Source organism: Lithobates pipiens, unplaced genomic scaffold, assembly GCF_037356315.1.
Source record: "Lithobates pipiens isolate NorthernLeopardFrog02 unplaced genomic scaffold, aLitPip1_a1.2 Scaffold_13, whole genome shotgun sequence".
NCBI classification, from domain to species: domain Eukaryota; kingdom Metazoa; phylum Chordata; class Amphibia; order Anura; family Ranidae; genus Lithobates; species Lithobates pipiens.
The window spans coordinates 438,789,645-438,805,430 of record NW_027507718.1 but is presented as its reverse complement, the minus strand read 5'-3'; the positions used below and the strand labels follow the sequence as shown (position 1 = coordinate 438,805,430).

At 40.6% G+C, this 15,786-nt stretch overlaps 1 protein-coding gene across 1 annotated transcript in view; it reads right to left on the bottom strand.

Moving 5' to 3' along the window:
• Positions 1–2,572: 2,572 nt before the first annotated feature.
• The window catches only part of SEPSECS (Sep (O-phosphoserine) tRNA:Sec (selenocysteine) tRNA synthase), a 63,982-nt gene continuing 50,768 nt past the window's right edge, over positions 2,573–15,786 (bottom strand). The window contains exons 9-10 of the mRNA XM_077477689.1: positions 14,954–15,044; positions 2,573–7,201 (exon numbers count right to left, since the gene is read on the bottom strand). Coding sequence (XP_077333815.1) covers positions 6,898–7,201; positions 14,954–15,044 — 395 coding nt within the window. The 3' untranslated portion in view covers positions 2,573–6,897. The remainder of the gene's footprint in view (positions 7,202–14,953; positions 15,045–15,786) is intronic.

The following is a 15,786-nucleotide window of genomic DNA, read 5'->3' as shown; positions in this document are numbered from 1 at the left end:
TGTTCTGGATGACTTGTAATCTAAACAGATAGCCCTTTCGGGGGCTATGGAAACTAAGGCCAGGACACAGCCATAGCAGAGGATTGAGTGTTTACAAAGCCCACGCTGATGAATAGCTGCTGATGTAGAGGCAATCATGTTGAAGGAGATTTGAGCAGCTGGGACAAGTATACTTGCTAAGCTTGCATTGGGATGTTTTCTCTATAACAATGGTGGTCAACTTTATTGATATGCCTCAAGTGTGGCCCCCAGCATCAGCAAAGGGCTGCACATAAAATAGAGTGAATATGCAGTATTAGAGACAGCAGACATACAACAGGATATAGTCAAAGACTATGGGCATGATACAAGAGATGGCCATAGACTGGACATAACACAAGATGGTAAGCGATTGTGGACATGATACAAGAGATGGACATAGACTGCAAACATGCTGCAGGAGCTTGTCAGACTGTAAATATGCAATAGGAGTTGTTAGAGATTGCTAACATTCTTCAGAAGACAGCCATCTGGAGACATTACATCAGACTGCTAGAAATCACAACTATAATACAGCAATGGGGAACTATTAGCAGAGGCCTCGAGGACCGCACAAAAAGTGCCAAAGGGCCAGATGCAAGTCACAGGTTGGGCACCAGGGCTCTACACCAGGGGGTGCTCAACCTTTTGAAGAGCAAGGGTCACTTAAGTGATTGAGTAACTGGTTGTGAGCCACAATGAACTGAAATGGTTCAAAATTTAATATTTTCTATTTTGAATAGGATAATGAACTGCAGCCTTTGAATGCAGGCAGGAGGAAGGAGAAGCCAGCTTTCAGCAGTTGCAGAAGGAAAATGGAGAGGATTGGTTCCTCTATATGCCGCCCCTCTGGTCCAAGTGTAAAACAGCATTTGATAGGGAGGACACATGAGATGGGGGTGGCAATTGCGACCCCTGAAGCTAGATCAGTGGCTAGAGGAGTGTGGTAAAAACACGTCTCAACTATGGGATTTTACAGACCCCAAACTGCAAATGTAAACAAGCCCTTACTGTCCTGATCCCCCTCTATAAGGCTACTTTCACAACAATGCGCTGTGGTTTACCTGAGCTTTGCTATAGACTTCTACTATATCTTGCAGGTGTGTGCAGGCAGTTTCTAAAAGTGCACCAAAACCTTGGTTCTCAGCAGATGAGTTTGGCATTGCACCTAATTGCTTGATGATAGCGTGGGAGAAACGTGTAGCAGACCAGCCTGGAGCAGCATCTATTTGTTTTTAGCTATAGCGGGACACCCTGAATACAAAGTCAAGATCCTCTTAGGAACCTTAACAGAACAGAGGTGGTGAGGACACTCATTTAATGGAGCTTTTAGAGGATGTATTTCTTAAAAGGGACCCATAACTGACACTATAGCCTGCTGCTCTCCCAAAGTGTTATGTGCCATATTCACTATCGTTCTTGTCACTCAATGTCAATCAGCTGCTCCACAGCCTCACTAGGGACATTATCAGTTTGGTACATCCCATTTTTAGTCATAGCAGATAACATTACATTTTTAATATTATGATTGCGGCTCTTCGTTAAAACAGTTCATACTCTCTCCTACGTTTGAGAGAACATTCGCACTTACCAGGGTGGCACCAAAGTTGTCCTAACAAACCTCCACTTCCAGCACTCAAGGCACCTTGAATGTTTTCAGTAATACTTCTGTTTCATGTGACACTGTTGCTAGGGAAAACTGGGCACTTTTTTTCAGTGGTCACCTCTCCACATTACTGACACGACTGAGGTATACATATACATCACCAAACATTACAATTTCAGATCATTAAAATTAGTTTTACCACTGTACAGGGTACTGAACAGAGAGAAGCCTTTCTTGAAACACAGAGGGTTTCACTACTGGGGTTACTCCTGCTTCATGGCTGACCGTTTTATCTCCAGTCTCCAAGGACTGAAGAATCATTCCCAACACTCATCTTCTTTAAGTAAATCCTGCCACTCCGCACTTAGGGCTTCACCTTAACCGGGAGTTTAAAAAAAAAAAAAAAAAAGCTGGTTCCCTTTTCTCTGGGACCTGCTCTTCCACGCATCCAGCCACAAAGTGAACCACAAAAGATGCAACATGTGCCTGGTCACCTATTGCACACTTGACTCAGACTTTTCCATGGTTGTTAGTACCTCTGCCTAGCCAAGTTACCTTTGGTGACAGCGTGCCACTGCATATCAGGTTTTGTCAGCGATTTCCATACTGAATATCCCTTCACAACTGTCTAGGACCACCATGTCACCCCTTCTCTCAAGGTTTGTTTCCAAACGACACACATCCACTTGTTGCGGGAATGGCTCTAAAAATGCAAATTCCCTGGATGTCAGGCAGATTTCTGTGTCACTGATTCCAGATCCATGACTTGAAAGTATTAAAGCCAGTTGACAGTCAGGTAGCTATCATTTTCAGAAGGTCAGCAATGACAACTCTCTCACAAAATGATTTCTTTATGCAACTGGTGACAGATTTTAAAATGGCTTGCGAAAACATGGAAATGTCTACTTTTAGAGAAAAGATGAAGGAACAAAAAAACACGACATTGGATAAAGTGTAAAATATTTATTCAGCAAAAACAAAATCAGCTTTCTTGGACAACGAACATTAAGGGCAAAAAGGCACTTAGACATTTTTAAAGCATGATTCATTTAATTTTCATTTGTATGCAATCCAGCATGACCATAATTGTTTTCAGAAAAGTGTAATTAGGCACGAGACCGAATAGAGCCTGCAGTTTTCACACCAACGTCATCAGAAGGGTCAAAAACAGCTTTGTACGAAGCATATCATCGCTTGTATGCCAAGATCTCTATAGATGGTAAATGACCCATTATACAACCTATTCAGATAGTATAACCAGTCAGAGTATGGTTAGATGGACCTAAAAAGGAACCAAAAAAAGTTCTCCATTAAACTGGAAAAAGTACAGCAAAAATTATGTAGAACAGATCGAATGTAAGTTTTACTTCAGTTTATGGGAAGGGTCAAAAAAATAAAAATAAAAAGGAAGAATCAAAGTTTAACCAACCATTTCATTGCACCTCAAGACCTAGTTTTGAATAAATGGAAAAATGATGTCCAACTACAATTTGAACTACATGATACTGTACTGTTAGGCTGTCTGTGGTATATGCACCAGCAATACCAGATGCACAGTTGACCTGTAAATACTGTAATTTTTATTATGCTTAAAAACTAAAGATATCCCTATCTAAAAGGGATTCTTTAGCTCTGGTTCACATTGGTATGACTTGACATGCGATTTGACAAGTCAAATCGCATGTCAAATGGGCGAAAATGGCAGCGTTCTAATATTTGCAGCGCAGCACCGATTTCAAACAGTTTCTGTACTACTTTTTTGAAACCTGCACAGATGTGTCTGAAATTGTGGCCAAAATCAGGACTCACATGCGGGAGTGAAATTGCGCCAGTCCAGCTGAACTCGCACGGCTTCATTCCCGCAGCTCAGTGTGAACCTGGGCTTAAGGCCCCTTTCCAAAAGTGGTTAAAAAAATGGAATTGACAAAAAAAAAAAAAAACTGAAGTAAACCGACAAATGGTCAGTTTTGCATCCGTTTTTGCATTGGTAGTGGATGAAAAAAAAAAAGAAGATTTACAATTGATGTAAAACTGATAAGAACCTAATGAGAAATGGATAAGAAACTGATGAGAAACTGGCGTAAAACGGATCCATTTTTGATTTGAAAAGACATGACTGAACTGAAGAAACAAATGGAACGCTAATGTGAAAGGACCCCAACACAATTTAATATGAGAAAGAAAATCATTAGAAGGAAAAAAACGAAAACAAACAAAACATGCTTTACGAAATAATTTTAAATTAGAAGTTCCAATGTTAAAGCAGCAGAGCACATCTTTACAAGTGAAAGAGCCTAGGCACACTGTTCTTCCAGCATCACAGGAGTACATCAGGACAATAATAGACATATCTTAGCTACATTGGTGGTGTCAGTGAAAGCTGTGCAATGGATGCAAACAATCATCCATTTATTTTTATTTTTTTTGCACGGTAGGCTCATATCGAAAATCAATAGGTTACTAAAGTTACGAAAATTCTCATACGACAGAATACAACTCGGAAGTGATGTAATGTATTGTCTTCTTTCATTTCCAAGCATGCGTGGTCTTAGTCCCACAATTTTTTTGTTGTACAAATACTATACTAATTACACAAAAATCATTTGTTCTGGTATTGTACGAGAAACATTTGCGCTTGTATCTTTGGATAATTTTGCATGAACTATCATAATCTGCTCTCAAAAGCTGTGTACTGATGATCAGGTTAAAGGACCGTCGATCTGATAGTGGCATTTTTCGTCTGATTTTCTCATCGGGTGTACTAGGCATTAGTTCACCTTTAGCCGCTTGCGGACCAGCCGCCGCAGTTTTACTGCGGCAAGTTGGCTCCGCTGCGCAAAATCACGTTCTAATACGTGATCTCGCGAGGCTTGCATAGCAGGCGTGCGCATTTGCCCACCGCAAGCTCCACGAGTCCAACCGCGGGTCCCGTGGACTCGATGTCTCACGGAGAGGGAGAGCGGAGAAATGCTAATGTAAACAAACTAATGTAAAAATCGCTGATCGCCACCATTACTAGTAAAAAAATAATAATTGAACAAAAATGCCATAAAACTATCCCCTATTTTGTAGACGCTATAACTTTTGTGCAAACCAATCAATAAAACTCTTATTGCGATCTTTACCAAAAAAAATGTAGAAGGATACGTATCGGCCTAAACTGAGGGAAAAAAAAATTGTTTAATATATTTTTTGGGAATATTTATAGCAAAAAGTTTTTTTTCAAAATTGTCACTTTTTTGTTCATAGCACAGGTGATCAAACAGCACCAAAAGAAAGCTCTATTTGTGGGGAAAAAAAGGGACGTCAATTTTGTTTGGGCGCCACGTCGCACGACCGCGCAATTGTCAGTTAAAGTGACGCAGTGCTGAATCACAAAAAGTGCTCTGGTCTTTGGCCAGCCAAATCCTCTGGGGCTGAAGTGGTTAGAAACATGTTACATACATGTTACATTGGTATTTAGTGTGTGCAGGGGTTCACAGGGCCTCTATACGCACAGCTGCCCCTTAAAGCGGAGCTCCACCCTAAAGTGGAACTTCCGCTCATTGGAACCCTCCCCCCCTCGGACGCCACAATTGGCACCTTTCAGGGGGGAGGGGGTGCAGATACCTGTACAGTACAGGTATTTGCACCCACTTCCGGCATAGATATCTGCAGAATCTGCGGATATTTACACCACTTCCTGCAGGTCCCCCGCTGTCTGCTGGGAAACACACGGATCCCAGAGACAGCGGGGACCATCCTTATTGCGCAGCGCGACTCGCGCAGTAGGGAATCGGGAAATGAAGCCGCAAGGCTCCACTTCCGGATTCCCATACCCAAGATGGCGGCGGCAGCACCCGAGAGACGATCGAGAGATCGGCTTCGGGTGCCGACATCGTGGACGCGCTGGGTGGGTAAGTGTCCTTATTTTCAAAGTCAGCAGCTGCAGTATTTGTAGCTGCTGACTTAAAAAAAAAAAAAAAAAAAAAAAAACACACGGCGGAACTCCCACTTTAACAGGGATCTGTTAATAAATAAACTATGTCCTGTAATTGTAGTCCATTGATACTTTCTCCAGTTGAAAGCCCATACAGGAGGTATGGGCAGAAAACTGCAGTGTTTACAGAAGCCTGGCATTGCACCCGGGATAAACTGATCACAGGCGCAATGCTTTGCAAGCTCCGTAAAAAAAATAAAAATAAAAAAAAAGTGATGATTTTCCCTGCAAAAACATGTGCATTTTTTTTTTAAGTTTCCTCTGTCTAAGTCTGCTTTAAAAACGGTTCATCAGTACAACCAAAACCAATGCACAAGTACATATCATTAAATTGTAAAATACAAAAGTATTGGGCTTGTCTGCACCATCTAAGCAAAGATAAGGGAAAAACGGCTATTCAGCTTCCATCAAACTGAGAATTTGTGATTCGTACTACCACAGGACAATCCATGTACTGTACTGAAGCTGGTAGTAGTAGCTTATTTTACCTCCAGCTGTCTTATTTATAGGCCCTCAAGTATCAAAAATAGTGTTTAATGTGTTGTGTACCAGACTTCAATCAGATTCCAGTAATCATTTGAAGTTTAGAGATAAAACATATTTGTTTAGTTGCTGTAGGCAACACACTTTACTTTCAGAGAGTTCTAAGACCCAATTATTTATTTTCGCAGGCTGTCTTAAAGTGATCCTTCTTGGACCTTTTGCTGAGGCATGACTATTATTTAGCCCCTGGGATCCTAGGACCTGGATGTAGGGCATCAGCTTCTGCTCAAGTAGAATTAAGCCTAACCCACTGTCATTCAGTTGTCAAATTTTAAACAGGCAGTAGGGGGCTCACGCATTTCACAGCCAATGGTTGAGCTAAGTCAGCAGAGGTCTGGTTGAAGGGGAGTGTCAGGGCCTCTGATAAGGCAGTACAGTCAGCACTACTATACAGGGCCTAGACCCAGGAGTTCAAAAGTTGGCTGTATTGGAAGGCAAGTATTGACTCTATAAAGTCAAACCCTGTTAATGGTCTAATAGGCGAGAACTACAGGTTCACTTTAGAAATGCCTCAGGCTAGTTTAAGTATGTGAATTTAAAAGGGGAAAGATGTTGCAAGCTCAATGTCACATTTGTTGCAAATATGTCTAAAAAATAAAAATTTCAGGTTTATTATATTAGCTGCAAACCAATTTCAACCATAAATGTTTCCTGCATTTTGGTTATGTATGATTAAGTACAAGCGTGGGCACAGTCAACAGCATTGCAGTTTGAAGAAATGTTCTTCAGCTTATAAATAATCCTTATCGTGTTAAGTCAATAGCTGCTGATCCTCAGCTTCCACTTTTAAAGATTCTGCGAGCTGCTGTGTTAACTCCGCGACATCCTCCTTTGTTGCCTGCAGATCACCTGCCGTTTCAGCTTCTAAATGTTTCTCTTTCCTGCACAGCCTTAGGCACTTGTCCAGTCTTTTGATGAATATGTCAACATCTCGCTTTGTAATGCCTATGGCAGAAGCTGCGTTCAGGTAATCGCATGGATAGTTGTTACTGTGAGACATGAAACCCTTAAAAATGTACCCATTAATGGTCTGTGAAGAACCAAGCGGCACAACCCTGTATAAAAGGAGAAAAAAAAAAAATTATAAAAAAATAGTAGCATAACTATAAGAGAGGTTAAAGGATAGTATAAAATTGTCAGCACTATTTCTGTAGCCACAATCTAAAAATGTTAGGACCGATTTGTAAACAAAGCATTACTCTGTAGAGCCTGGGGCTTGCTGGATACCGCTATACTTCATGCTAAGGGTCCTGGACAAAGAAAAAAAATAAAATCTACTCCCGTGAGAAATGCTAACATCTTAATGGCTGCACAAGGTTTGTGAAGTGTTTGGTACTAAAGGAAGTGTCCACGAGTACCGACAACTGAATTCCCTAGATCTATTGTCTTGCTGGAGGCCAAGTGTCCTAGGTACGGAAAAAAAATAAAAAATTCAGCCCATAACTGTAATTTTTAGTAGATCTATTTAAAGTTCGTATCTCCAAGTACTTCTCTTGGCAGATCCCCTGCCCTGTCCAAAATAAACATGAAGCTATTTCCCAGCTCAAATCAACCGAAATCTACTTTAAGTGTTTGACATGGGACTTTCGCACCACAGGATTCACTAAGCCAGTGGTCTCCAATCTGTGGCCCTTTGCTTGCCTTTTTCCAGCCCTTGGGGCACTATTCCTCTTACTGATTCAAAACATTATTACTCCTCCTGACACCGATGGGACATCATCCCTTCCACGACCCCAACAATGGGACACTATTCCTTCCACTGACAATGATGGGGCACTATTCCGCCTCCTACCGACTACAGGTGCCATGTAATTTTTTTTTTACTTCCACTGACCACCAAGCCTGAGGAGGTCAGCAATGCTGAGGTTTCTATTCTCACTGGCCAGAGTCCCGCTCCCCTAAAGTCTGAAGACAGTAAAATGGCCCTTTGTTTAGAAATTTTGGAGAGCTCCACTAACTCTTCAAGTTAGTTCTTTAGACCACCTGTACTGTAATGATACACAAGCCTGTAAAGAATCTGGTTAGGATAGGTAGATGCTCTACTTTTTTTTTTAAGTGATAAACGGCCTTAACCAACTCAATATCAGCCATTTCACCTTAAACGTTTCTTTGCGTTTCTGTTATACAATTTTGCAAATAAACAATCTTTCTTCAGAAATTTAGACCAAAATGTATTCTGCTACATTTCCTTGGGAAAAAAAAAACCCCCAAATCAGTGTATATTTAGTCTGTGTGAAATTAAGTATGGTATGCCAATATTATTCCCTGAGGCCCTAAAATGGCAGGACAGTACAACCCCAACCCTTCCCCTGTGGCCTTGTTTTTTGGAAAGTAGACAAGATATTAAAGGTATTTAGATGGAGGCATGGTGAGTTTTTTGAAGTTGTAAGTTTTTGTCACAAAGTTGCCATTTTAACAAGTTATGTTTTACACACAGCCTAGACATACTTAACCATGTGCTTCATATAAAGTCCCACCTCCTTGCTCCTCCCCTTTGATACTTATAATTACACCACAAAACACATTCTATGCATACCAAGTATACAGTTGTGCTCATAAGTTTACATACCCTGGCAGGATTTATGATTTCTTGCCAGAGAATATGCATGATAAACACAAAAACTTCTTTCACTCATGGTGTTTGGCTGAAACCATTTATTATCAATCAACTGTGTTTACACTTTTTAAAATCATAATGACAACAGAAACCACCAACATGACCCTGATAAAAGGTTTACATACCCCAGTTATTAATACTGTGTATTGCCCCCTTTAACATCAATGACAGCTTAAAGTCTGGTGGTATTTGTGGATGAGGCTCTTTATCTTCTCAGATGGTAAAGCTGCCCATTCCTCTTGGCAAAAAGCCTCCAGTTCCTGTAAATTCTTGGGCTGTCTTGCAGGAACTGCCCGTTTACAATCTCCCCAGAGTGGCTCAATAATATTTAGGTCAGGAGACTGAGATGGCCACTCCAGAACCTTCACTTTATTCTGCTGTAGCCAATGACAGGTTGACTTGACCTTGCGTTTTGGATCATTGTCATGTTGGAATGTCCAAGTATGTCCCATGAGCAGCTTCCTGGCTGATGAATGCAAATGTTCCTCCAATAATTTTTTTATAAAATACTTGCCATCAGTTTTGACCAAAATTTCCTGTGCCTTTGTAGCTCACACACCCCCAAAACATCAGAGATCCACCTCTGTGTTTCACAGTAGGAATGGTGTACCTTTCAACATAGGCCTTGTTGACTCCTCTCCAAATGTAGCGTTTATGGCTGTGGCCAAAAAGCTAAATTTTGGTCTCATCACTCCAAATGACATTGTGTTAGAAAGTTTGAGGCTCGTCTCTGTGCTGTTTGGCGTATTGTAAGTGGGATACTTTGTGGCATTTGCATAGTAATGGCTTTCTTCTGGCAACTCGACCATGCAGCCCATCTTTATTCAAGTGCCTCCTTCTTGTGCATCTTGAAACAGCCACACCAAATGTTTTCAGAGTCCTGAATTTCCCCTGACGTTATATGTGGGTTTTTCTTTGTATCCAAAACAAATTTTCCTGGCAGTTGTGGCTTAAATTTTAGTTGGTCTACCCGACCGTGGTTTGGTTTCAATAGAACTCCTAATTTTCCACTTCTTGATTAGAGTTTGAACACTGCTGATTGGCATTCTCATTTCCTGGGATATATTTTTTTTATCCCTTTCCTGTTTTATACAGTTCAAATATCTTTTCCCACAGATCCTTTGACAAATATTTTGCTTTCCCCAGACTCAGAATCCAGAAACGTCAGTGCAGCAGTGGATAAACGATCAAAGGGTCTGTTATGCGGAGTCCAGAAACTCACTGACCTTTTTATACACACACAAGTACACACTAATTACAAGCAAACAGATCACAGGTAAGGATGGTTACCTTTAATAGCCATTCAAACCCCTTTGTGTCAACTTGTGTGCATGTTATCAGGCTAAAATCACCAGGGTATGTTAACTTTTGATCAGGGTCATTTGGGTTGTTTTCAACCAATTGTATCAAAACCAATGTACTGTAATGATCACCTCTATAAGAGTCATCAGGGAATATACTACAGCGTAGTGTAGCATCACCTACAGCAGATGGCTTTCATTCATGACTCTTATTTAATACTGTGATTGGCCCTGTATACCATGTGATCACTGTGACCAATCACAGCATCACAATAGCAAATAATGAATTAAAGTCATTAATTACAAATATTTACTTTTTGATATTGATCACGTGGTACCTGGGCTAATCACAGCAGTCTGGTGCCGACCTCCCCGATTGGAAGACGACATATAACAACCACTCAGGAATCAAAAGACAAAAAAGCACCGCTCTATGGGTAGGAGCCAAAATTATATAGATATTAGAGATAGAGACAATTTTATCCACATGTGACTGACAGTTTCTAGCACTTCAGGAACTTGTGGTCTGTTTAACATCCACCCAGGAGGGTAATGTATTCCAGACATATTTTGCTCAAAGTGAACTCAATGTGATGTTAAAAATAACTATGTTCTCTATACAGGTTAGGCTAATGCACCACACGTACCCATTTTAATCTCGTCTTTCCCTGCGACACCCCTGGGATTCTGGTCAAGATAGAAAGATAAAAGTGTTCAAGTTGACCTGTTACTGAAGGGCATGCTTCAGGGCTCTCCTCTCTGTTCTTCATACATGGCTTTGACCCGGAATAACCATGTCCCCACACTTATACATTATTCTTCCTCCAGGTCAGCGACTCTTTATTAATGGGTCAGAGTCACTTATATAAAATACCCAAACTTTAAGAAAGCAGACTCTGTACTTACCTTTCTGAAGTTTTCGGTCCTGAATTGCCACCTCTTTTCTGCTCATTGGCTGCTGCACACCTGTATTATCCACACATTGGGTGTGTATAATACTTGTTCTCCAGCTGCTAAATGATTTCTCTAGTGGCCTACAAGACTTTAAGCCAGTGAGAGTAATCACAGCATGTAGCATGGGTACAAGGTCTTCTACAAATCTAAAATTGTTTGAATAACTGCTATGGCCAGCGAAAGCAAAGAGGCAGCAATTTAACAAACAGGCCTGCTATAATAAAGCCTATTTTTAAAGCCGGGCCATAGTGCATAGGTGAACAGTACCTATTGTGCCTACTTGCCTTTATAGCTTGGCAACCAGCACTACTGGGACAATGCATTATTTTCTCTCTAGGAAACAAGTGCCCAGAGAAGTATGGATGATGACACCACTAACTTCTCTTCCTTAGAATGCTAGTTGCCTGGTTGTCATGTTGACCTAATTTCTTTAAAACTGAGCGAGAAGCAAAATAGTCATCACAAAAAAAAGAAAAAAAAAAAAAAGGATTTCCCAACATGCATACTTGTTCTAGGCCAATGACTCACAAAGTATAGAAGCCGTGGGATTACGATGACAATCTGGTAGCTAGCATTTTTAAAAGCACACGCCAGAAACAGGAGTGTTTATACTTCCCCTAGGTAAACGATAAATTTAATCATCTTGAAGGCTACTTTCATATGACCCCATTTCTGCTCATGGCACAAACAGGCTACCATGTTATATGTGTTTGGGATGTTCCGCATTTGAAGGACCTAATAAAGATGCACTGTTCAAATGACCACACAAACCTCCCATGTTATGAATTAGTTTACTAGCATTGAGCTAGAAGTGTGTCAGCTGCTGACCATCCCAGCACTACGGAGACATAACCACCTCAGCTGAATCTGATCTGCCAGACTGCTGAACGAAGAGATGGCCAATGTGTGGATACAGCACTTTTCTCCTGAGCAGGAGAGAACAACTCAGTGTAATGAAGCATTTCGCTCTGAAGTACAAATGTTTCTCAAGGCCATCAGAGACCAGGAAATCATTCAGACTTGCAAATCACACTGGAGCCAAATACAACGTCACAAGAATATACTGAAATGGAGGTTACCATTTAAAGGAAAATTGAAAAGAAAAAAAAACAGGCATCTGGCAGTGCAAGCATTACACACCTGTAAAGTGTTAAAAAATAAAAAATCCTTTAAAAGCTGTATAGGAGCAGGGGAATGTTTTTGCTAAACTCAAAATGAGATCATCACTTCAAGGCTCCATTCCTTGGCCCTGCTGGGCATAGCCCTAGCAAATCAATCCCCAGGATGCAACAATGATATCTGATGATCTGGATGAGATCTACATTCACTGAACATTCATCAGACACTCACATAAGTGATTGCAATGTCATGCAAGTTTTTCGCAATCAAACACGAAAGACACCCTTATCTTAATGTTACACCAACAAATTATGGAAATTATTTTTCCACCTGCTTGCCCCACTGAATTGCTCAGAGCAATGTGTTAGAAATCTGAGCTTGAGCTAAAGCTCTGTAAACAGGCTTTTTCAGCAAAACTGATAATGACAGCCCCATGTGACTAACTCTGAGGAAGAGGGCATTGTCCCTCGAAATGCGTCAGTTGCACCTATCTGACTGACAAGCGTCTGGTGGGGTTTGTCGTTTAATGCCTGTGACAATGCTCTCTTTGTGAGTATAATGGAGTGTTTAACTGTCCCTTAATAAACGTTTTTTTATGACAATGCACAGGGCTGGTGACCCTTCTCCCTATTTTTTATTTACAGCCTCAAATCCACTTCAGCTCCAGAACATTTACCCCCTTCCTGACCAAGCTATTGTTGCTATACGGCACTGAGTTATTGTAACTGACGATTCCACGGCCATACAACGTTGTAAACAAACAAAACTCTATGTCTTTTTTACCCCACAAATAGAGCTTCCTTTTGGTGGTATTTGATCACCTGTGCGTTTTTTTATTTTTCGTGCTATAGACAAAAAATAATAAAAAAAATCTCCAATTTAATAAAAAAAAAAAAAATTATATATATATATATATATATATATATATATATATATATATATATATATATATATATATATATATATATATATATATATATATATATATATATATAAATAAATAATAATAATATTTTTTCCTCATGCTCTAAAACACATACAATAAAAAAAAAAAAAAAAAAAAAAAAAAAGTTATAGCGTCTACAAAACTATGGAATTTGAATTCATTTTTTTACTAGTAATGGCGGCGATCACCGACTTATAGTGGAACTGCAATATTGCGGTGGACAAATCGGACAACAACGCTTTTTTGGGAACCAGTGACACTAATACAGTGATCATTGCCAAAAAATATGAACCGTCACTGTACTAATAACATTGGCAAGGAAGGGGTTAATATCAGAGCTGATCAAAGACTTAACTGTGTGCCCAATATGTGTTTTAGTGTAGTGGGGGGAGGCGCTTTCACTAGTTGAAAGCATGGATAGGCAGACTGCCTTTGTGTCAGTGTGCCGAATGATCAGCGGGTGCCGACGGACATCGGGCTGGGGGGACCTGCTGGTCAGCTCCCACTGTGTAGAATCACGAGAGCGAGCCGCTGGCAGCGCCATATACCCGAAAGTTCAGAATCATGCATGTATGTATGTATGTATGTATGTATGTATGTATGTATGTATGTATGTATATATACACACACACACACACACACACACACACACACACACAATTCTGCGCACCGCGGCAGCCCTGTAGCAGTAAATGTGTTATGGAGCGGTCGGCAAGTGGATATTTCCCTGACTAAATATACTTTGGAAAAAAGGTATGACCGGGATAAATAAAGTGACTCATTCAAACAATAAATCAGCCACCCAGAAAAGATTAATCATACTTACCTGTCCCAGAGCTATACTTCCCAAAGAATCTTCAGCATTCAATACTTCCTGGTGTGTCAGATACCTGCATTCTCTACTGCAGCTCTGCAGGGAGATACAGTGGGCGGAGGAACAGCACTGCTGCAGGGGACGCTGAAGATACTTCACCAATAGGAGGAAAGATTGGAAGCACAGATGGCGGGATATGTACTATTATGTCCCATACACACGGTCGGACATTCTGACCCCAAAATCCGTCGAATTTAAGCTTTTGACAATAGCTTTTGTCTCTTCGTTTATTCTGAGCACGCGTGGCACTTTGTCCGTCGGAATTTGTGCGATCGGATTTTGTTGTCAGAAAATTTTAGATCCTGCTCTCAAACTTTGAGAGTCGGAAAATACGACGGAAAAAGACAGATGGAGCCCACACACAGTCATATTTTCCGACAAGAAGATCCGATCGCACATTTTACGCCAGAAAATCTAACCGCGTGTATGGGGCATTACTGTTCTTTTAAAGGCTGGCATTTTACATTTCTTGTTCTGCTAGTGAAATATTTTTTTAAGGACTCAGCTAGAACATTTATGTATCACAATATAATATAATCACATATAAAATATATTATTGCTGGTATATTATTTATTTCTTAGATTTGTTTTCTTGCTTAGTAGTAGGTTTTTGGTTGTGATTATTGTCATGTTGAAACATCTTGTGTTCTTTAAGTATCAGTGCGACTCTAGTACAGCTACATGTATACATAACACCACTATAGCAGCAGCTGAGAGCCCGAGCCAGCCAGTCTTACCCCCTCCACAGCCCAGTGCTCCAGTGAGTGCTGGATGGCAGAGCAAAGAGCGGTGACTGACAGTCGCCAGCTCTCTGCAGGCTGAGAACTGAGAGCTGAGCGATAAGCAGTGTTTGGTTGCTCAGTTCTCCTTCTGAGAGGCGGGGGGGCATAGTTGCAGCCATCTAGGGAAGTAGAATTTTTTTTTTCCCCTTGCGATTCCCATACTTCCCTTTCAAATACAACTTACTGGGTAAATAAAACATCATATGTCACTTACCTTGCCCCAGACACCTGTCTTGTGAAAAGCATAGATCCCAACTGAGTGATGGCTGTCCCACCCTCATCATTCAGATTCTTCAAAGACATAGCTAATTGCCACATATAAAGACAGAAAAATAAAAAAGTTAAAAGATCCTATATTTTTAAATACAGGAGACTAATCCAGTTTTAGCCATATATCATCACACTTAAAATCTGTAAAGTTATTCATTTTTTTTTAATACCAAACATGTAACATGTTATGTTATATTAACCTGCTCTGTGCAATGGTTTTGTGACAGAGCAGCCCCAATCCTCCTCTTCTGGGGTCCCCCCGCCAGTGCTCTGTGCTCCTCTTATTCATGCTCCACCATAGGAATCTGTGAGTGAGTGTGGGTTAAGGGCATAGTGGAGCGGAAGACACATGTTTAGCCCAGAGCACATGTGATTTGTATTCAAGCTGACACAGAGCACTTATGTCAATGACTTATTATTTTGAATAGCATATATGACAAATTACTGTGGACTTTTGGATATACGTTTATGTATTTACGAATATTTACTTGTTACACATTGGTTAATGTTGCTGTCTTCCTTAGGTAAAAAGGGACCGATTTATAATTATCCCTAAAAAAACTCCCAAATTTCCAGTTGTCAACAGAATTAGAGCGACATCATTCAAGGGGTACATTAGTTCTGGTGACAACCAGGGATTTCCTCTTTAAAAGTATTTCCTCTCACTTCCTGTTTTGGCTATGGGACAGGAAGTCGAGGTAAAGCTCCCCAATGGGACAAAGATTGGGGGGGGGGGGGGGACCAGAACAAAAACAGGGCTTAAAGGAGTTATAAAGT